This window comes from Aulonocara sp. 'chitande type north' Nkhata Bay, linkage group LG13 (genome assembly GCF_057382095.1).
Source record: "Aulonocara sp. 'chitande type north' Nkhata Bay isolate Kocher_YH1m ecotype deep benthic linkage group LG13, A_spYH_male_GT1.1, whole genome shotgun sequence".
NCBI lineage: Eukaryota > Metazoa > Chordata > Actinopteri > Cichliformes > Cichlidae > Aulonocara > Aulonocara sp. 'chitande type north' Nkhata Bay.
In genome coordinates, this window is record NC_141356.1 from 31,230,721 (window position 1) to 31,254,533 (window position 23,813).

The 23,813-nt window shown below is 44.1% G+C and overlaps 1 protein-coding gene across 16 annotated transcripts in view; it reads right to left on the reverse strand.

Moving 5' to 3' along the window:
* Window positions 1-22,422, reverse strand: part of tacc2 (transforming, acidic coiled-coil containing protein 2) — a 47,303-nt gene extending 24,881 nt beyond the window's left edge. For 9 of the 16 annotated variants that reach the window (XM_086259878.1, XM_086259887.1, XM_086259884.1 and 6 more), the window contains exons 1-6: window positions 22,014-22,421; window positions 14,638-14,882; window positions 13,220-13,321; window positions 5,793-11,879; window positions 4,515-5,153; window positions 656-934 (exon numbers count right to left, since the gene is read on the reverse strand). In XM_086259878.1, the coding sequence (XP_086116004.1) occupies window positions 656-934; window positions 4,515-5,153; window positions 5,793-11,879; window positions 13,220-13,321; window positions 14,638-14,882; window positions 22,014-22,124 (7,463 nt within the window). In that variant the 5' untranslated portion in view covers window positions 22,125-22,421. Of the gene's footprint in view, window positions 1-655; window positions 935-4,514; window positions 5,154-5,792; window positions 11,880-13,219; window positions 13,322-14,637; window positions 14,883-18,733; window positions 18,803-19,469; window positions 19,571-20,942; window positions 21,103-22,013 lie in introns of those variants that run through there. The other 7 variants (XM_086259874.1, XM_086259879.1, XM_086259876.1 and 4 more) reach the window with 6 other exon arrangements.
* Window positions 22,423-23,813: the final 1,391 nt, after the last annotated feature.

Consider the following 23,813-nt stretch of genomic DNA (forward strand, 5'->3'; position numbering starts at 1 on the left):
CACAATTTTTCATATAGGAATAAATCAATATTTAAGCAAACACACCTAATGCTTTGTTGCTGACAATTAGATATGACTGATGCCACCTTCATAGTAAATATGAAGCAGGAGCTTGTAGCTAGTTAGCTTAACTTAGCCCGAAGACACAAAATATAACCCAGTTCTCCCCAATCACAAGAAAAAACAACACATTTTATCTTTTTTTTCTTGGTTTGCACAAAGGATAATAGTGTCTTTTTTGATGTGCGTCTACTTCTCACTGGAAAAAAGTGTGCAGCCACCAAAGACATATTCAAGCACACAAAGATATGCGAAGACAGAATATAATAAGAATATTAACCACAATGCTAAAATAGTCCTTTAGCTTTGAATATTTGAACAGGATAGATGATTGATTTTGACTAGTTTTCTGTTTAGTACCTCTAAGAATCAAGACTTGTTAATCAAGTGTGCCAGATGTCAGTTTAATGCTGTAATTTGACCTGAACCTAATGACAGTTAACAGGATAAGGAGAAGACTACTTTTTGTGAAGCACGCTAAAGAGACAAGTGTCAGCAAATCTACGTCAAGGACTGAATGAGAACACACAGTCACATCACCTTTTTACAAGTGCCAAAAAGATGAAGAGGTTCAGGAGCAGCCACATGTTCATACCTTAAAGGGATATGGCAGGGTGCAGAAGCGGGGTAAACATCCTCACAGGGGTCAGCAGAAGATGCAGGAGGGGAGGCAGGGGCTGGGTGAGGAGGACAGGGGGACGCAGGCGGGGTTGGTAGGGCTTCAAGTGTGTGACCCTCTGGAAGTGTGGGGACGGAGGTAGGGAACTCTGCGGTGTCTCGGAAGTGAGTAGGAAGGAGGTGGTGATCGGAGGGTAGTGGTTGAGGAGAGGCGGGGGCCAGGTGACCGCTTTCTACTTTGTCACCGAGGGAGGGCCTGCATGGGAGGGAACACAAAACATCAACAAACAGACCAAAACAAGAAAGCCAAGTTTGGAAATTTGGAGTTCCCACTCAGTTTTTCTCCAAATTCCCATCCAAATGGCCCATGAAGTAAACTCACCACAGAGCAGAGTAAATGTAAGGAGGATCGCTCTGTTCTGTGCCATCACTTAAACCTAGCAGCGACTTGAAAAACAGAAGACTCGCTCCAACCATCCTAAGAACGTTTTGTCACCTCTCTCATCGCTCCCCTTACACGATAGTCCATGCTTGCCCTACGGAGAAGTAGCCCACTTGAGGGAGTGCGGCTCTGTCATCATCGGCCACCTGGTGGAGTGGATTTGGCACTGATCCAGGCCCTGCTTATCAGGAGTGGTAGGCTCTTCTAATCTGACAGGCAAGGCGATGGACGCCCTTGCAGCTGTTCCCCACTTGGGGCATGCCTCCTGTTTAGTGCTAAAAATATCCCAGTAGTCGCTTCTGGAAAATAGAGCTTCACAATGCCTCCATAAAGTAAAGCACATGAATCGTGTGCTTACGCTCAACCATCTGCTGAGCTGCACTTTTTAAATGCCCCTGCCAGCTCGTGTCAGACTGAAACAGAGCTCAGTTATTCGCCCTCTCTCTCCGCAGCAAAGCCTGAACTTAATAGCATTTAATGAGGGTGTGTGCTTTTCTTAAGGGCGCAGCAAGTTACAGGTTACATTTAACAATGTGGTTATTATCATTCCACTACAAAGCAGGGAATTTTCTAATTGATGCAAGGCCACTGCATACATGATTTTTAATGTTCTCTGAGTTCAAATCAGATTTTTTTTCTGTTTTTAATTTGGTCCCATTCCTCTCTTTTTTTTTACCCACAATTAGAAACTTACACCAGAAGGCCAAAGCTATACATGTGCCAGCATCTGCGGCCAACTTGGCACATGCAGTTTGAAAATAGAAGCATAAAAGTGTCATAAAGCTCACTGCTGCCTCCGAAGATGGACAAAAGCAGTCCTGGGGGGCATGAAGACAAAAACATTTTGTATTTTCTGACTCGCTGCCTTCTAAATGTAGCTAATATCAGCTGACCCGCTCAGGTTAACAGCTGGCGATTTCCAGCCGGGTTCTGCCTCCAGATCCAACGTGCATGAAGTAACAGAGGCTTCTCCTTCCAGAGTGGGATGAACAAATTAGATGGAGCACATGTGCTCATTTACAGCCAGACATCAAACAGCTTAGTTCTACTGTTGGCATTAACACCTGGAGTCTGCTCAATACAGAGTTTACTGTAAGTAATTCAGCTGTGCGCATTACTCAAAGGCACCTCACGGGCAGTTCAAAGAGAGCACAGATATGACAATTCTCAGAAAAAAGCACCGATCCTCTAACGCCCATGCTCATGACTTTGCCAACTACAGCATTCACGCCAAACACACGCACACAAGTTGAAAGCGACCAACAAGAAATAACAAGACACAAAGTCCAGAGAGTGTGTTTAATGAGTGTTTATAAGGATGACTGTTTAAGAACACACGAATGCGCGTTTCATAATCATTAGCCAATGCTGAGCTTAAAGTATTATTAGGCAGGCATGAAAGTGGGTTTTTTTTTTACTCCACTTGTGCCGGCACAGGCAGATGAACCTACTATTACCATGGCAACACATCTATTTACAGTACAATGTGGGTTATAGGACATCCTACCTCTGTTTTGAGAAATATCCCACATTCTGGGCTAAAGAGTCACAGCTGTTTTCCTGCGTTCCTCAACAGAAAAAAACTAGCTGTGCTGCTTTTTAGAAAAAAAAAATTTATATGATACTTTTATGTAATGCAGTCACGAGCCCTCAATGTTTCCTGGAAGACCCAAAAACATTTATTAAATCACAGAGCTATGATTTAGACTGGATTTATGGACAACTTTGATTGTTAGTGTTGATCTTTACCATTACTGAGGAGATTTCCAAGGAAGCATAACGTGTTCTAACCTGTTTTTTCTTTTAACATGGGAGGAGGTGCACCTTTCATTTCACAACTTAGTTCTGGAAAAGCCTTCTCTTCCCTTCGTCTCTCTCTGCTCTTCCCTCCCCTCCACCCATCTGGTGAGGTCAACAGAGGCAGAGCATAATTAGAACTAGTTACCTACAGACCATCTGCTGCATCCACCTGGAAGGACGTACGCAAACACGCACACACATGCACACATAAAACTACCAGAGCTACTGTTTGTCAACTCACCCAGATTTCAGCCATCACACGACTTCAGAGGTTACAGTAATTACAGTAAGCGATGGAAATGACCTGAACTCCAAAACAGCGGAGCCGATGACCGCACGTCCCAGTCCTCCTCTCCTCTCTCTTTGACTCTCGGACTAACTCTGTCAAACAAACTCGCACCGCAGCACATGCTCGAGTGTTTCTCTGAACCCTGGCTTTTGTTCCACTCTGTCTGGTCTGTGCAAATGACTTCAGTGGGGCTGAGTGCCTGCCCAAATTCCTCCCACTACAAGCTTCAGTTCACAAAGCCGCACAGACTGAGTAGGATTGACAGCTCGGACAGCCTTCGGGGGCGGAGAGAAAAAAAACACAATGTACACACAGACACACACACACACGCGTATCATATCATATATCATATGCTGTCACGTTTGTTTCTGTGGCACATGTACGCAACAGTAACTGTATCTTTTGATGAAACCTCAGGGAAATAACATTCTTCCTTTTTCCTGCTCTGAACAATGCTGTGTGGATCCAACAGCAGTGATGGGACAAGTGTTGAGACTGACAGGCAGCAAGTGCTAATCTGGCATGTGGGATGGCTCCACGGCATGTGGTCGGAGACAGTGACAAATAAGGGAATTTGAGTTAATGAAGATAGGCCGAAAGGGATGGATCCCACGGAGAGGTAAATGGAAAAGCATTGTGCTTTTACCTAATTCTAGTGAGAAATCTGGCTTTTCGCTAAAGGAACTAGTCAGTCCAACTTGTGCTGCTGAAATGCTTACATTAACACTGACTGATACACTGCTTTACAGCGCTTATTTAACTTGGAAATTTCAACAACTACATATAAATCAGTATACATCTGAGATTCGTATTAGTTCGTAGGCACTGTTAAACCTCTGTAGACAGAACAGTCACCCAGACACCGTTGAAGTGTCTGAAAGCCAAAACAAATCCACCAAGGTTGTTTTCCAAGCACACGGAAATCAGTTTTAAATGTGTGGCACGCACAGCTGACCTGTAAAGCACATGTCCCCCAAAGCTCCCTATTTTACACACATCTTCGCTCCAATGAAATGCATCTGATAGATCAGTACAAAGGAAATGTTATGACAAAATCTCCTTTGTTTGAATTATAAATGATCTCCAGTTGGGAAATCACTAAACCAGAAAAACTTCAGATCAGCTGGGGGTTAAATGGACGTCTTTTCTTGAATCCAGACCCCGAATGCGGTGTGAAGAAGAGCGAGTCTGTTGGTTAAAGGAGTTTCTAAGGAAACATTAGTTGGCTGTTTTACTTAAAGCGGTGAAATGTGTTTCCACTGGAAACTGTGGGCATCAATTCAAAAATATGACAAAAACACTCACCCACTGTCCCGTAGCTCTGCAGCCGGATCCTGAACAGCCTCTGTCGCTGCAGTTTCCTCAGCTAGGACTTCAGCTGGCTCCACGGGCTGGATGTCTAAAGGTTTTTCCACTAGCTCCACTGGCAGCTCGCTGACCGGCTTCTCCTCTGACTGTGGGGACTCTGTAGTCGGCTTTGTTGTTTCTTGTTCTTCATACTTTGCTGGTTCTACGAGCTCATTATCATTAGCTGTTGGTTCTGGGATCTCATCTGTCCTTTCTCTTGCCTGTTCCTCATTCACTACTTCTGTTGAAGTAACTTGCTTCCTTTTTGGTTCTTGAACCTCATCTGGATGCTCTTCTTCTTCTTTCTTGGCTGCTTCTGGAAGCTCTGCCTTTGTCGTTTCTTCTTCTTCTACTTTTATACTCTGCGGTGGTTTGGAAAGCTCTGCTATCTCATGTGCTGATTCTAGGAGATCTCCTGCCTTTTTTAAAGGTCTGGGAAGGTCTACTGGCTTCTTCACAAGATTCACAGGTGGGATCTCTGCTGTCTCCTCCGCTGCTAGTTCTGGTGGTGGGGTCTTCTCCTGTCTCACGGGAGCTGCTATCTCCTCAGTCGGAGTGAGAAACTCTTGTTGAGGAGACTCCAGAGATGGAAAGGGTCTGAGAAAAAAACAACAGAAGAAGAGAAGAGGTGGGGGGTTTGTTGTTTAGTTTATAGCACATGCTCAAGGAATTACTCACAAATCAAAAATGTGTGTGTGTGTGGGTGAAGTGCTCTAGGTATGTTGTTGTATTGTGTTGAGCAGTGTGTTTTGTGTAAGAAAGGCTCATTCTTGCCCCGGGGACCAGGGACGATGTCACGGCTGATGTCACTCTTTGAATATAAAGGGCTGCATTACTTCCATTAGACTCCAACAGGCACAGTCATCTGACCCGAGCTCGAGTTAATACAAAGTGCAGCTCTGTGTTTACCTCCTCATTCATATTCATTGTCACACTGCTCTCTGTAATATCCCTTCAAACAAGCCTTGAACATGGTGCTACTTGAATGCTAAGTTAGGGGAACAAAATGCCAGAAATCTTTGGTAAAAGACACAAAAAAAAAATGTAGCTGTTTGTCCAGTTCATAATTCGTTCCTTTCCTCTTTCTATTTTCTTTGCCTTTTCATGCTGAGCTTTAACATGCAACATGATACATCTGTATCACTGTGAGGTTCTGACTGCGCTGCTCTGATCTGCAGTTCCTAACATATTTGGCTCATATGATCATTTTAAATAAGCACACGCTCTTTCGTTTACCTTAAGGCATCCACTGGGTTCACTTGTTCGCTTTGAGAATGGGATGCAGCTTCCCTGAGCGCTTTTATCCAGTTTGTGTCTGCTTCAGCAACTTCTACTTGTTCAGCAGGAGGGCGGCGGGCTGGAGCTCTATCGAGTGATTCTGATTCGCACCGAGAGGCAGCAGCAGTGGGTTTAACCACAGTGTCATCTGGGGGCTTTGACAGTGGCACCACATCTTGTGGTTTCTCTGAGTGGGTAAGAGTTTCGAAATCTTCTAGGCATTTTGATGAAACAACAGATGGGCCTGTGTCCACGTCCGCAGTCATTTTTTCTGTTGCATCACTGTCACTTTCCCTTGCCTTACAAGGACCGGTGTTGCCATCAGAGTGACAAACAGCAACCTCCGTGCTAATCTGTGCCTCCCCACTTTGGGAGTTGCCTAAAACGGTGATTGATCCCGAGCCCATTTCTTTATCACTTCCTGCTAAATGCACAACCCCCTGCTTTCCCAAAGCCCCACCATCTATGACTTTTATCCAATTTTGTTCCTCACCCTGCTCGCTAACATTCCCTTCATCCAAGGCTTCTTTATCTTCCTTTGTCATCTCCTCAACATCAGGCCCTTTTATGGGTGTTTGTTCTATTGGGCTGTTTTGTGTGGCTGAGGTTTTATTGGGCCTTTGCAGCCCATGAGGCCTGGACACTGTATCCTGACTTTCACACGCAACGCTTTCACTACCGGTGCTTTTTAGAGCCACAGCAGCACTGAAATCCTCTCCTCCAGTTTCTGGATGCGCGGCAGGATCTGGCAGAGAGCTGCATGTGTGCATAGAAATTTCACCAGCCTGGTTTGTACTTGGTGAAAAATCTGCATGAATAGCATCACTAGCTGTGCTATCTTTAATTAAAATGGGAATATGAAAAGATGAGCTTTCGTGTTCCTGTGAAACAGGCTCAACAGATACAACCAGATTCTCTGACAGCTCGGATTTTCTACTCTGCTCTTGACAGACAGCTGATAGATCACATTTTTGCTGATCTTTATCACTCAGATCACTCACAAACCCAGTGTCTGGCATTAAATCTCTACCTGACCCCTCTAACCCTGGGCTTTCATTCTCATCTGTCTCCTGACTTGTCTCACTTACATGAGAGTAACCCGCTGCTATCCCTGCATCAGGTGAAGCATTTCTCCCATCAATTTCATTTGAATCAAGGGAAGATGGCAACCTATGAACCTCTAGTGAAGCATCCTCGCCTTTCACTGACTTTATCACTCCTTCATTGCTCATGCTGGCATCACCTGCTAACTCATCCTTGCTTCCTGACTGACAAATATCCCCAGCAGAGCTGTCTCCTTCCTCTGGGGCTCCTTTTACTCCCTTAACCAGTGTCTGGGTCTGATCGTTAGCCTTTTCTCCCCCCTCTAGACAGCCACCTGACATTGCCTCTGTGGGATGTCTGGATCCCAGATACTGTTGATGGTGCTCCTGTTGCTGAGCAAAACAATTTGGATCTGGTGTGGACTGTGATTGGCCAAGAGCTGCACCCAAATCTGGTGCAGAGTCAGAGCTGCATTCCAGCGCTGCTGTCGGAATTTGGCGCAAACTGGAATCATAAACAGTCAGAGGTTCGCTACTAGACTCTAAGTCAGCACGCAGCACGTCCTCGGATGATCCCGGAAATCTGCTGGGAGATGAGGAACAAGTTTCAGTCTCGCTTTTGGATTCAAAAGTGTTCTTTATTTCTTTTTCCTTCTTCACATCCTTTAATGACAATTCACTCTTTTGTCCCATATATGCGTGTGGTGGCTGCAGGGCTCCAATTTCTTCTATAGTCTCTTTATCTGCTTCATTATTCTGTTGTGGCATTGTGCCTGTCTTTCCTGTCTGTTGCTTGCTGCTGTCTGCTGCTTCCTTTTGATTATCCATTGCTGCCTCTTTAGCTTGTTTCTTTTGCTCTTCAAACAACATGGCGGTCTGATCTCCCATTGTGTGGTTTTCTTTCACATTGTCCCCTTTAATTGTATCATAAACCTCGTTGGCGGGCAGGTCGGAGTTAAATGGGTAGCTGACATTTGTGATGTCATCCCTAATGGAGGCTTCACAAATAATAGGTTTAATGCCAGCAGAGTCTGGCACTGTTTGAGATAGAGGAATTACATTAGCAGGTTTATTTCTTGTCACTGCATCGCTGGGAGGCTGAGGTGGAATCGGATTTTCCTCTTGTGATAACTGACTATTTACATTACTGGTAGCAGCAGACTCTTTAGTATCAAAATTTAAATTCTCCAATTTTGGCAAGACCTCATTAGCGTTAACATAGACATCGCCGATCTCAGCATGCTGTGCTAATGAAGTGTGTGTCACTTCTCGGCTCTTATGGGCATCCACCTCTCTGGAGTCACTGCTGCTGTCACCATCAGCACTGCAGTTATATGCCTTTTCAGAGACAGATGCATCAGAGTCGGTAACGAACTCTAGGTGACTCAACATTGGGCCAGGAGGCTGCAGCTCAAAAGCAGGATTACTGACACACTGCCCGATAAACGTGCTTGACTCGTCAGACGCCGTCACTTCTGAAGTCACCCACGCGTCCTTTGTGGGATCGGCAGAGCCGGTGGGGGACTTGGGCCCTTCCCCAGCCTTCGTAATATCTGGGTTAACTGGCTCGTTAGGAGGTTTTTCACCTAATTGCATAACAGGCTGATCAGCTGGGTCACAATGCTTCATCTGCAGAGGAGCTGCGCAAGTCAAGGTCACAGGTTCAGATGTTGAACTTGTGTCAACACCACTTAAAGGTGCACAGTTATGCTGGTTCCCTTTGTTTTCTTCAAGAATGACAGGAGTAGCACTTAAAGGTGATTCCTGAGGCTGGTCAATGTCAGCTGTACCTTTAGACTCTGCCACCACCTTCCTAATCTCCTCCTCCTCCTTGGGCAAACACACAATTGCAGCATCTTTCTGTGTCTCCGCCTCTGCCTTTGCTGTGACCAGTTCAAATGTCAGATGATTTGACTCAGAGATGGCACTTCCTGGTGGTTGTAAAACATCAAAGCACCCTTTATTACCAGTCTGAGTCTCCTCAGCAGGACGTGGAAGCTGTTGTGAGCTGTTCACCGACTGTGAATCTACAGTGTTTGTCTTCAAACTGTCACTATGTGATTGATCTGTGGCAATGTTCTCCTTTGTTTCTTTAGTCCTCGTGTCCCCTTTAGCCAAACAGACATCTTTCTGTGCCTCTGAAAACGCAGCTGCTTCATCCTTGGTAGGAGCTGGATTCATAGGGATGTCTGGCTTCTTTGAGTTGAGAAAGTCTGTGAAAGTATAGCTGGCCTCAAAAACAGGATGACGCAACTGCTCGTGAACAGTCAGCGGGGGTAAAGACGCACAGTCCAGGGCTGGCACCGGCATGGTCTTGAGATCCACGGAGGAACTGCCCATTTCCTTCTCTGCATCCATGAAGTGAACTCTGTTACCTCCACTCCTGCCACATAGATACACACCGACTTCAGACATAGCGGTGCTACCACTGTTGCTCTGGCTATAGGCTTCGACTTGAAGCTTGGCTGCACTTTCGACTGTCTCTGCTTCTGTTGTGCTACTAGGCTGAACCTGTTGATTGTTGCTCGCTTGTTGCTTAACTGGGATTTGCTCTGAAGTGATCAAATGCTGGCGTGAGATTAAAGACGGGAAGACTCGACTGTAGTTTGTCTCTGTGACGGATGACTCCTCGAAAGTGCGTCCCAGAGCCAGCCCTTCCTCTGACACTAACTTCTGATCGAGATCGGCCCGTCTGCCTCCGCTTGTTTTACTGTAGCTCTGCTCAGCGTCAAGGAGGAGAGGTGAAATTGTTGCGCCACGGTGCTCCCGGCGGGGTCGACAGAGACGCTCCTCTTCGGTGCAGATGCTCTCAGTGATGGTAGCGATCGACTCCCTCCAGCTCTGTGATTTCAGCTGTGACTCGGCAACATCGGTGGGCGGACACCTTTCAGTCTGAGCAGATGACAGCCCACTAGCAGAGCCTTCTGGCTGGCTGAATGAACTGTGCTCTCTCACCAGCCCTCCTTTCTCTACCACCTCCTCTCCTCCTCCCTCTCCTTCTCTCTTTGATCCCGCGGCAATGTGATCCTGACAATCAGAACCAGTAAGTAGCCCAAGGGGAGAAGTATTGATAAAAGCCTCTAAGCACTGTGGCTCCTTTTCTGCATCTCCCTCTTCGGCCGGTGACAGCTCTCTGCGCGAACTCCGAGCGGTCGCCTCTCTCGGTGCCTTGATTTCGCTCTCGGCCGAGTTGTGTGGCATTTTGCTGGTGCAGCTTTCCTCAGCTGCAGCCGGTCCCTCTTTGGCTGACAATGCAAGTGAGCATTTTGCCTGGGAACAGATTAACGCGAGCCGAGAAGGGCTGCCCAGGACTTCGTCCCTCTCTCCGTCTGCAGAAATGAGGCACTTTTCTGTCCCTCTCTCCTCTACTCCTTCCTCACTCTCTGCAACTGCTCTAGCAGCTACTCTCTCCACTAAATCACACCTCACGCTTTCTCCCTCTCCCTCGCTTTCTATCACTTCTGGCAGTGTGGGTGTTGTCAGTGGCAACGCAGTAACCACCGCTAAAGCCTCTTCAAGGACGCTCTCCATGCAACTCTCTCCCACACAAGTTCGGCTGTTGGAGAGTGGGACGTGATTCTCGGGTGTGAGTATTTTTGCTTCTGTAACTGAAGCCTGGCATGTTTGTGTATCTGATCTCTTATCACTAGAAGCAGCTTGATTGATCGCTGTATTTTGGACATGTGTCACGGGTATATTTTGGTTGCTGGTTTCACCTCCGGTTACATGTTGCCCCCACTGCAGGCTTTCATTGGAGCTTTTATTTATGCTGCTTAGGGGATCATTGTGGTTGTCTGATTGATGAGGCTTCTGCAAAAGAGCCCGCATGGGTGCAGGTGAACAGGCTGAGGGAGTAAGATGATCCTGACTGCTATGAGGAGATGATAGTAGGGAGCTGGATGTGGGTTTTCCTTCAAGCTGCTCCTTGTAATCAAGCCTGTTGTCAGGGTGTTGCCCACAAATCACAGGACCTGAAGGTGAATCGGTGGGATTTCCAGCATCTATGACTTCATTTTCAGATTGCACTGCTGTGCGTGCCTCCTGCCCAGTTTCCGGGCTTTTCTCCATCTTTTTCTTTTTCCTGTGTCTCTTTTTCTTTGCCTCTTTGCTCTGGGCGGCCTGTTTATCACCAGCTGAACTCTGCTTGTATGGGTCTGATTCCTGCTCCACAGTGTGCTTGCCTGCTCCTGTCTGTCCTTTTGATTGCAGCTCTGGTAATGCGTCTCTATCCCTTAAACGAGGGCTACGCTCTGATGTTTCCATAGCTGAATTACCTACCTTTGTTTCAAAACAAACACCAGCACTGAAATCATACCTTAGATTTTCTTCTTTGTCTGTCTTTGCCTCCGTGTCTTTCTTCCTAATCACTACATCAGAGTCTACAGTGCTACTCCCCCCCACAGATGCACTGGAATTAGCATTTCCCTGTCTTAGATCGTTTGTATGATCACTAAACACAGCCTGTTTTGGTTGTTCTCCAGCTGAATATGTTGGCATTTCTAATTGTATATGCGTGGGTGCTTCCTTCTCTTCATCTGTCTTAATTTCTTTTTCTGCTTTCAGGTTTTCAGTCTCTGCTGTCCCATCATTATTCACAGTGCCTAGTATGTAATCCCTAAAACTAAACACAACTGTATCCTTCTGACTGTCTGCTGTCTCACTGTTTCCATGTGCATTCCTGTTTCCATGGCCCCCGTTGCTATGTCCTAGCTGGACAACGATTGGAGGTGGAGACGATGACTCACTGGACTTGTTAGCCATCACTTTTCCGGTTGTATTCCCTTCATTGCACCACGTCCCGGGCTCGGGGCTGCAAGGCTGAGTGGGAGTGACTATGCCCAGTGACACCAGTTGTTCTTCACATTCTTGGAAGGCCTCTTGGAGTTCCCGGTCTAAGAATGTGGATGGGGAAGGGGCCAGGGGTCTGTTACCCGGGTAAGGTGTGGCAGCAGGCTGAGTTAAGAGCTGGACATCTGCGACAAGTGGGTCGCAGCCGTGAGGCCTGAGGCAAGGGTAGGGTGACAGAGTTAGGAGTACACAGAAACAGCTGCCCAGTAGAAGGCCATGCTCTGACACAGCACTCTGTGACATGCACAGATGACACACAACTGCACCCGGGATGCCTTTTCTAAGATACAGATTCTCTTACAAGAAATAATATCAGCCGTTTATAAGAATACAAGACGGTTGTTAATGGACATGCACTCCAAAATTCATTGCAGTAAGTAGCATTTGTGCAGTTTTACTCACCTATTTCAAACCCTGCTGCAACACGCCTTCAGCATCTCAGTTTTTTGGTATGATTTTCTTATTTTCAGTGTGTATCAAAAGCTTAAAAGCCTAGCGAAATTTATCATCTAATTAAAATGATTTAATTTCTTATTGGAACTATAAATTATTTACTGTAGTCTCATCATACATTAGTTTGATTATATATAATGAGAAATAGTGTCAAGTCATTCATCCTGATTACAGTGATGGGTAGTTTCTGGGTTATTGGAAACAGTTTTATAGCCTAAATAATTTAGCATTCGTGCTACTTTAATGCCATTCATCTGCACCTGCTGAGTCACTGCTAAAACATTACCTGCATTAAAGGAAAATGAGGGACCATTTTAATCTTTCACGCTGTCTGACTACAGAGAATAACCATCATTATTAAGCTATAATCGTCATAGCATAGTCCGTTCAAGTTTCGTTATTTTAACGCATTCTTTTCTAAAGAAGTTCCGATAAAGCGAGTAGGAATATCACCGAGGATCACTACGAGGGATTGGTTAACACAGTCACACATGACTTCTGCATAAAGACTCTGCCAGATCCTTGTAAACACAGCGTCTGTCCTCACATGTTCACTTGGCAGTCTCTGCTAAAGGGTGGAGAAGCAAAACAGACTAAACTGTGTGCAGGTGTCCAGTTTTACTACGCAACAAAGCAGGAACTCTGCTTTTTCAAATGATTTGTCCTTTCTGAAGTTTTGATATTTCTAGTTATTCAAAGCTTTTCACTTGTTTTACCTGTACATTTTTACAAATTCACATCAAGCAATGATACTTATACTTCTGGTTGACAGAAGACATCAAAGCATCAGAAGAATTAGTGCATTTAACTTTAGATAAAAGCAGGCAACACTGACCACATCAGACCATGTTAAGGCGTGATTGCTGCAGAGCCACAGCAATCATACCCATCACGCTCGAGCATAAGTTAGAAACATTAGATCACCCTGCCAACTTCTTGTTCCTCTCCATGCTCCCTAATTTCACTCTTTATCACCACGCCTTCTGCTGACAGCACAGAGGACAGCCGTCTAGCCATCATCATGCTGAACCTATGAGGTACCTTGTATCTTGAAACAGTTGACTGACTTCTATGTGATGCTGCAGACCCGCCAGCAGGGGGTTCACCTGTTCACATTTCCTGTCACCTGAGCTGGTTTTAGCTCTGCTAACACAAACCCACACACACATATGCAGACATATTCACACATGAAGCAAATCAACAACAGGTTTGCTTTCACTCTGACTAAATAAACTGTTACAAGTGTGTTTCCTCACAGCCATAAAAAAAGTAATATTTAACGTATTATACAGTATTATTAGTGTATGCACATACTGGCCACTTTATTAGTTACTCCTTGCTAGTCTAGGTTGGACCCCTTTTCCCTTTATATGTAAAAAAATGTAACGATGAAGGAAATACATGGAAACTGCAGATGTTCCAGCTAACAGAGCATTCTGATCGGGTATATATTTAACTGTCTATTATTACACAGACAATTAAAGCTCTAAGGGCAAACTGAATCTACATTTAATATTTATTATGAGAAGTATTAGGAACAACTGACGGACAGTTCTGGCAATATAAGAAAATATGTTAACATGTCAGCTTATTTTGATATTTTTCCCAAACTTCTATCCTTTTTTTCGGAGATATATGTTTTCAGTATTGCTCACTTTAAACTAGAAAAAGAGAAACTTGAGAAAAACCAGAAAGTTATGACAAAAAAATATCCCAAACACACGAATCTGTTCAAGTCGTGAGAAGGAGAAAAAGGAAAATTCATTTTTCAGGCCTTTAAAATCACCTGCGGTACACAAAGCCAGCAAAAAAATGCGTGGGTAGTCATTTATGAGGCCTATTTGTCACTAATGGAAAAAGAAGAATACTTACTTTTATCGGCAAGTAGACAAAGAAACCAAACAATTGTAGCCGTTTACATTCCTCAGTACTAAAGAGTCTTTCTAGAATGAGTCTTTCTTCATTTTGTGATCGTCACTGATGTTTATGATGACATTGACAAAACTGCCAGGTTTAATCTTGCACTATCAATTCTGCCACCAGCACTAAGAATCAGCTCTGTCTCAATGATTTTTTGCCACTTGTAGCAGCAAATCAAACCTGATAATCCTCATCTGATTATGCATGATAAAGCCAAAAACAAATTGCCAGAGCATTACCTCAATTCTTAAGTCAGAGTAGTTAAAAGGACCTCTGTAAATCGGCATAACTTGGAACCATCCCAAAATGGTTGTGGTGTTACAAGTACAGTCTGTGTTTGGGCGCAGATCTGTTATGTAACGCCACCAGATGTCACCAATTATATAAAAGATTCAATTTAAGGGGGAAGATTTTGTTTAGGGTGAGTGCAGGGCTTCAGGTTAGAGGAGTAGTGATTATGGTTAGAGTAAGTATCCAGGAAGTTATGTCTTCTGAAGTGTAAAAGTCTGTGTGTATGTGTGTGTAACCCCTCCACTTACCCCAGTGAGGACTCCCAGATGTTGAGCTCGCTGCTGAAATCTAAACTGGGCAGCAGGTCGTGAGGAAACTCAAGCTCCTCCTTGTCCTCCTGGTCTGCGGCCGTGCCTCGGCTCTCCTCCACCCCGGTGATGACTGGGATGTCTGGCAGCACGGGCTGAGACAGCAGGCTGTGCTGGCTGGTGGAAACCTCGGTCAGTAGCGCTCCGTCGTCCCTCTGGGTCGAACTCTCGGCTCGAGCTTCAGCCTGCAGGAACGGTGAAGGATACCAGTGAGCTACACGAGGGAGTCTGCCACACAACACACACACACACGTGTATACTTAAGCAAGTGTGATCATGTCGCGGGCAAACACGGGAACACCCACAAATTAATGCTCAAAGCCAGACATCACATGAGCAGATAACTCCACCCATGTGTTTGTTTGTTATAATGTAAAGGCCACACTGGCTGAACTACGTCCTTCCACTCAGACGTCTTATCTGATACGTCTCTCAACGTGCTTTTCTTATGCTATTAAAAGATTATTTCCAGTATTAAATCCAAGCATTTATCCCGGCTCACTGCAGTTTAATCTCTGCAGCTTTGTTTACACCCCACATTTGAGCATGTCCTCTGAATGGGACAAAAAACAACTAATGAATTGAAAAATATTGTCATCAGAAGTACTTTCCACCTCACAAACACCTCTGAGGAAATACAAATGTATTTTTTCCCAAGGTGTTGAAATAATAATCATTAAAGCCAAACCAGTTTTGCTGGATGGTGACAAGCATAATTAAGCAGCACAGACAAGAGCAGGTATTTTGGATGATATCTTCTGCTTCAGATGTGTCTTTATCTGAGCCAATCATTTTTCCAAGCAACCTGAAATACAGTAAATGAAATAATCTGAACTCTCATCTGCTTTTTATTTCCTGATTGTTCAACAGTCAGTTGGAAAGGGTATAGCCACAGCCACAGCACTCGCTATGAGGACAATAACAGCCTCACGGTGCACAACACTCAGCTAAGCTGCAATGCAATAGAGCTGGGGTGCTCTTGTCTGTGGATGGAGGTGGAGAGTCGGAGGTTATTTTTCTTATTTCTCTTCATTTGTTTCGCGTGTCCAGATTTAGAGATCTAACACAGCCCTGCCTGTTATATTTAGTGTTTCCTTTTTTACACAGAGATCCTGATTTTAGCCAGTGAGTTGATTTCACGTGTGAGTATGGATACAGCCACACAGTGGTAATGATATCCTTTGAGGATCTGCTGAGATTCAGTATTAAAGCACATTGATTATTTATGAATCACTCATAGCTGGCGTGCAGTCATTGCAAGCAGAAACGAAGGTTAAATCAATTCAATGCAGCACTTACACGAGAGCAAGTTTGACCTTATATACACTTGCTTTAGCGTCTTCACTCATATGATGTGATTACAGTAATGCTGCAAACTATTTCAAGCCAGAAACAAAAAAATATATTCAAGACCGACTAGAAAAACACCAACTTACGCTGGAGCTTCGCTTTAGCGCTGTATTTCCTTAATGTGGAAACTGGAGACACATTAACAAATAAATTTGGGCTGCAGGCTCTGAGTCACTGGCCTCACCTGTGTGACCACAAAGAGCCTCCTTTGTGGGACATGTTAAGCACAGAATGTGCTTGCATGAACACACACAAAAATTGTGTGCTAGACTTTTAAAAGACATTTGCACAAGAATGGTGTCATGCCGTCTTAGTTTATTTTTAAATGTTCTAATTTAGATTCTTTTTTTTCTCGTTGTAGCAAAAAAAACCCAGCTACACAACTGGCTGCAGAAGAGAAGATAAAACATTAAAAGAAACCGGATGCAAAAAAAAGGCCTGCTGCAGGTATGAGTGTCACTCTGAATGTCTGTGATCTCCCTGCTGCTCCTATTTTCTGGATGAATGTTATATAATCAGGTGTTAAAACAGTTCCTTCACTCCTTAACAGTGATGCACGCTGGGATCAGCACAGTCATGAGAAAACTGTATGTTGCCATGTGTCGAGTTTCCTGTTTCCTGCCTGTCATGCAAAAGACAGAAAACATACAACCCGTACCTTTTCTCAAATGAGAGAATGACGAGGAAAAGCACGCCAAAGTTTACAGCAAACACTCATTCAACATTTCTTAAAAGGTCAAGAAGGTGGAAAATCACACCTGCTCTTTGTTTGTTCGATCCCTACGCAGAAAGCACCTTTTGTTAATATTTAACCCACAGGAACTAAACGAAAAGCCACAGTGAGAGACAGCGAGGCTGACTGGCTATTACTGCCTGTGCAGCAAATACTCTCTATTCAAAACGTCAATGCTCGAGCCCTGAAAAAAAGCCTTAATGCTTCACACATGACTGCTGTAAACATTAAAGAGGAGTGCTGAAGAAGGAACAGGTCCCCTCTTCACCCACAGACACACAAAACCGACTCAACATATCCACTCCATCCACCCTCCTGTATAAAACACACCTTTGATTGCACGTCCTACGAGCTTTATCTCATTTCATCTCTCTTGCACTTACCCAGCAGTGTGCTCCACTGTCCTGAAGGTGACTCTACAGTGCAGTGCAGCTTCTCTGCTACCCTTATACTATGCTCACACTGTGCAGGCAGGCTCTGCAGGGCTCTGTGTTTTGAAGGAGGGCAGTCGAGAACACAAACATGCTGCAACACATGCTGCTGACGCTCCCGCTCCTCCTCTCCTGTACTTCCTTCTCCTCCTCTCCACAGCCCTGTCCTCTTTGTAGAGTCACTGCCGCTCCCCCTTTAAATTTCCATGAGCCTCCTCTGTTTCTTCCAGTGTGTGTATGTGTGTGTGTGGTCTCTAGAAACACTACACTACCAAACCTGCTGCTGCTGCTGAGACTGACTAACTTGACTTGTGCTGGCCTCGTGGAAGTGCTGAGCATTCTCCTCCCCCTCTACTGTAAACTCTTTCCACTCAGCTCTCCTTCTGTCTCCTCCTCCTAGTCTAAGAACTTTCCCTCTTTTCTTTTCTTTCCTTCCCTATTCACCTCCTCCCCCTTTCTCTTGCTGCTGTGTCTTGTGGTTGGTAGCATTGACAGTGCCTCTGCAGGTGAATGCTGGGAATTGGGCCAAGAGTCAGGCCTGCAGTGACCCCCAAAGAGAGGATCAGGTTACGCTCTAGGAAGCTGTGGTTACACGTAAACGTGGGCATGTATGCCCTTTAGAGCCACAGCTCACCCCGCTGTCAATCAAGGGATGTCAATTCTGGATAAGAAACTTAACAACAGCTCCATAAGAAGATAAACTATTCCACAGAAGGCAAAACAAGAATTTAATAAAAACTCAATCAACAGACTCATTTTAAAACTCTGACTGACATAAGACTAGAGTTTAATAATAATGAAAATATAAAAATAACAACCAAGAAGAATCTGATTTGGCCTAATTTTATAAAACAAAAATTACTAATTGTGCTGTAATGTTATTTTGTGTATAGCCACATTTCTTATGCAAAGCAGAATTATGAAACCACGCCTCAAATTATCGTGAACAAATTGAAATTTTATATCAAATCTTTAAAATGATAAATGCTATGATATTCTTGCTTTTCTTTTTTCATTTTCTCTGTCTTTTTCATCTAATATTACACTCTATTGAAAACATGTTAAATAATGTTTATATGCATAAACGTTCATTACATTGTTCATTGCACATCACACAATAATAGTTGAGTAGTTTAAAAAAAACTTATGAATGTGCACCACAATTTCTTCCTGCATTGACCGCAGCTTCCTGCTTTAAATATGACCTTTCGATGAGGTTCACGTGCGTCATCACCACATGATTAAACATACTGATATGACAGTTCACTGTTTTTAAAGGTTTTACCATGAAAAAAAAACAACAACTTTCACCTTTCACATGGCATGAATGGGTTATGGTGAAAGTTGCTACGAACAGGCACAGTTTGAGTGGTAATACCCCACCCCAAAACAAAAAAAACAAAAAAGCAAAAACAAGAACAAAAGCCACAGCCATCCGTTCCTGTGAGCACTACAAATATCGTACCCACACACAAGCTAATATTATCAAAGTGGCAGTCACACGTACACACACACATTGTACCTGCACGGAGTCATTTTGACTTTCCTTAGGTGGCAACAGAACAACATTTTCTGCAGCGCCCTCTTCTGGCTGTAACGAGGGAATGAAATGGTTCACAAAGAGATTTTTAAAGGAACAACTTTACATTAGATAGAAGCAGTTGCATGCAGAGTGCACTGAAAACAACTCGCCACTATTTTTTTTAAGAGGAGTAGCATGTTAAGCTCAGTCAGTCTGTGAGTACTTAGTGCTGGAGCATATAGCTCATGAGTCAAATGTTTAAATTAATCCTATTAGGGTAATCCAGAATTCCACTTCTGAAGTCCTTCAGTCACATTTTAAATTCCCGTTTTTCTATAGGTGTCCTTCTTCTGGTATGTTTGTCTTTGTTATTAGAAGTGCACAACAGCAACATTGCAATAATGAGACACGCAACGGCCTTCTAAACATCATAAAGGCATGAATTATTATTAGGGTGTGTAGCAATGGGCATAGATTAAGACACATGCTGTGAGTCATTAAATAACACATCTGATCTTTATCGTTATCGCAGCTTTACGAGGGTAAATCACAAAATAAGACAAGCCATGTTATCTTATCTAAATGCTCATTAGACAAGCCTCAGCATTTAAAGCCCGTGTATTTCACCGAAGCAAAAAGTTAGTAATCATGCGACTGTGTTAGTTAAAAGAGCTCAAGGTGTGCATAGCAGCAAGTAGAGATCCTAGCTATCCAACGTCTGCAAGCTTGCCCTTACCAATGTCTCAGTCATGCTGCTCTCGTTCCCCATGGCTTACCCAGCTGCAGGGCCACAACTGCCCAGAGCAACAGCCTCTCACATCAGCTGGCTGTAAGAAACTAGCAACAGAGACACCATCAGCGTACAGCAAGGTCAACAAGGAGACCTGGAGTCTGAACAGCCGTCCCTCAGTAGTCACAGACTCCTGCGTCACAGGATTAAAAGTCTTTGGTATGAGGTTAAACTTCTGTGGAGTGAGGGGGAATTGTAAGTGTGTGTTGTTTTAGAGATTAGGGATGTCTGATGCAAGAACCTTACACCAAGACCAAAGTGCAGGTTTCAAGTCTGCTGATGTGGCCTTAAATGTGGGAAAGCTGGAGCTTCGTTGGTAGAAGGACAGTTGAATTATTTTTTTTAATTGTTCTAAACATGAAATGTGTATTAGTTAGATTAATCTCCAGCTGCAGTAACTTTGTATAACCTCGTGTCTAAAAGACATGAAACAAACGGACTCCCAGCATCAGAGCATCCATGCATCAGCACATTGGAGGATACATCAGATGCAGAAATATTCTCTCACAATCATCTCCCTGTCTCGTGAGGATACTTTTGTGTTGTCTGTAATGCAGCTGAGCCGTGAAAGGGAAAGGCCCGTTAATGCATTCCCTGTATGACTGCAGGGACTGCGTGGTAGCTCTGTTTAGTCAGAAAGCACTGACCTGAATATGCAAGACTTTATAAATAGATATTTGCCCTGTTCACTGCTGTTGACGTTTATTACAGTCTTATGCACAATTTTGTCACACAAACTAGATTTCCAAAAGAACGCAGAGGCCGTATAGTCCATCCGTGCAGTCAAAGCATGGCCTGAAATCATTTTTTGTCTCACATTTTTACATTAAAACAAAAGACAAAATGGACATCCTATCCTCACATATTAAATCACACCTATTCTGTGCTGCGGCAGCTTATCGGCCCTGCTCGCCTGCTTGCTATTTGTGTGATTGGGGTGTAATTTCAGCCCCTATAGTGACACGTGTGCACTTTAAGTGGCAGCAGTGTTTCGGGGCTTTTTGGCAGCCCAGAAAGCACTGAGGGGAAATCATGTGATTAGGCTGTTGCCAGGTCTCTTCTCACCTCATCACGGCCTGACCATCACTCAACGTGAGTAATCTTTTAAGTTCACGGGTTTGGCTCAGAGCCATGAATGTCTTTGGTCAGACAAATATGAGTTTGTCCATCAGCGGGCAAACAAACCGCCAAACTAAACAACACAACACGTAATTTCTCAGAACTTTGCAAAGCATTGATGTGCATATAAAGTTGATACATTTGTGATTAAACCCATATTCACCATCACACCACCAGTAACCGTAAACACTCACACTTAATCGAATACAGTCACACTAATCTCAGTACAGGTTTTAACAATGTCACCGTAATATAATCCAAAGTTTTAACACAGCTGCAACTCACCAAAAAACTACTCACCACGCCAAACAAAAGTCTTTTTTCTGCTACAGTGTGTGCCCCCCAGCTTTGACAAACCCCTCCAACCTGTGTTTACTGTCAGACTCAAGGCCAGTGTTTCTGTCCTGTCTTCTGAGGAGCCCCGGTTCCTCTGTTGCTATTTTTTGCACTGGACGCAGGACAGGGACAGAAGTTGGGACAGGATCAAGGGAGGGAGGGAGGGGAGGAGACCGAACTGGAGCTGGGGAAGCCATGTCTGCTCAGGGAGTCAGTGGGCCGAGGGATTGTAAACAAAGACACACGTTATGGAGAGGAGGACGGCATGTCAGACCTCACTTGTCACATAAGAGGCTGCAGATGGCGTTAAAGTGTCCAAACCACCTGTAGCATCCTTTAATATCTACACCTTAACATCTACTGATCCCCTCGATTTCAGTCTGGTGGTCCTCTTTTAAGTCCAACACCTCCCTGTAGATTTCCCTGTGACTGACGTGTAAGGACAACACCAACACACTCACACAGCAACCTGACAGATGGGAAGAATAACAAACAGGAGCCCCAGTTACAGATTTGACAACAGAGAGGCTTTAAATGTTTTTTGGATCCTCTCATCTGCCATCTTCAAAGGCTATTTTCAGCCAAGCGCCCCAGTGTGTGCTGATAGCATCATCCCTATAAATAACAGTACACGCATTGTTCACCAAACACACTTGTTATAGATTTTCTTTATTTGTAGGCTATGGACTAAATGAATCTGCAGATGTAAACAATCCCTTCTCTTGTCAGTCTGTCTCCCATCTTTCCTCGACTACGATCAGCCTCACACTCTCACGTTTATACTCAGCTCCTCCTTTCCCTACTCCCTGATCTGTCTCTGCAGCTCCTTTTTTACTGCTGACATCGCCCCTCCTCCAACACTTGAATGCACCTTCCCTCTCCCCGCTTTCTCCTCAGTAAAGACTCAGCACTTGACCAGTAAAACCTGCTATGGTTCTTCTCCCATGCTATCCCCTGCTCAGTCCCACAGACATGGATGCAATGCTGCAGCCAGTCTCTGACAGCCCCACAGTTTTCCACCTCTCCTCTGTTTACCTTGCCGTGTGGGATTCCGATGCAGCTCCCCATCTTGTATTCCATGTCCTCCTCTGGTGAAGTGACTCTGGCACTACACGGCTGGCAAAGCACCTTTCTGCAGAACTGCATCGTTGTTAGTCAGACTCAGCATTGCCAAAGCAGGAAGATCTCTGCAGGAGCTACAGAGTGAGGGTGTGCACGCCTCTGTGTCTGTGTGAGTGTGTCCCTCAACGACTAATAAACGCTCTGCATTGCATTGCCCATGGTGTCCCTCTGACATATATTTTCAAGCCATTGTTATATAAAATCTACATTACATAAGGAGTCCAACCTAAATCAAATCAGAGTGAAAAAAGGGAGCCACTCTTTCCAGTCTTAATGCAGCCTCACTCTACATCAGTGCACAGGGTGAGCAGACTGAAGCACTGCTTTGGAGGGAAAAAAGCTCAGAGTGGGAGAGAGGAAGAGATGGGAGGCAGCACGAAGTGTGCCTGTCTCTTTAAAAGAACCAAGATGATGCTGGTACATCATCATGATGGGTATGTTTGATAGTATCAGTGCATTCAGCCAAATGAATTCGATCATACTGATATTCACTCAGCCAATATGGAATAACAAAGAAACCCAATAGCAAAACAGAATAAAGAACTTTTATCTTTTAGCTGTTTATCGATTTAGCTGTTTATTGTTTAACTCAACCTTTTTGTTACATTTTTGTAGCATAGTAACAGGGATATATCTATACCTGATGAGTTCCTGACATCTACAGAGAGGAGGTCAGAGGCTGCTCCCTGTTATGCTTCTGGAGGTATTTTGCAGGCATTGTTTGGGTCCCTTTTCTCCTTAGAAAGAGGCATAAAGGCAGATTCTACAAAGTTGTTTTGAGATATCACCTTTATCCTATGATGAATCATTCTTCTCCTGAAGGGAGTGGTCTCTTCTGTGATGAAAACCTCCTCTCCAAACTTGGAGGATCAATAGAAAAGCATTGTGTCTGGCCTGTTTTGGCCTGGGTTGTGTCTAATGTAGCATGACTTTCCACTGTAAGGAATCTAATTATACAAACAAGCAAAAAACAGACTGGTCTTGGACATACTGAAGCCTAAATTGTTCCCGGTGCCAGGCCAGGGCTTTGAATGGCTGCTTGTGCGTGAGTATGTGTATAAATACACTGTGAAGTGATATAGAACCTCTAAGGTTAAAAAATATGTAAGGGTAGGTTGGCCAAAACATCAGTATGCAGTCTAATATCACTAAGATAACATTTTGGCTCCTTAAAAATGAGCAACTCACAAAATTTCCAGTTGAGACAACCATGCATCATAAATACAGGCAGATAAAAGATTCTGACATGGTCCAGGGATCAGACCAGCTGCAGAAACCGGCACTCCAGTGATCACGCTTCATAGTAGGTTTACATGAAGAAAACCAGTGTAAAAAGAAACCTGACTTTCCCTTTCCCTTGATTCGCGCAAGACTTAAGACTCCTATGTCATGGACAGACTAATCCGTCATAGGAAATTATGGGATATGAACAAAATATCAAAACAATCCTTACTGCAAACTTTCTTGCACTAACGATATACAGTTCTGTGAAAAATAAATTAGCTGCAAGTAGAACTGCTGTCAGCAGCAACTTAAAGCAATCACTATCTATGTGACTTCATCAGTCTTTCACATTGTTATGGAACAACTTTAGCTCATTTGTCTTTATGTTGCTTCACTTTATTGAGGTTTGCAGGCATTTGCACTGCTTTTTTTAAGGTCTCGCCACAGCATTTCAGTCAGCTTGAGGTCTGGACTTTGACTCGATCATTG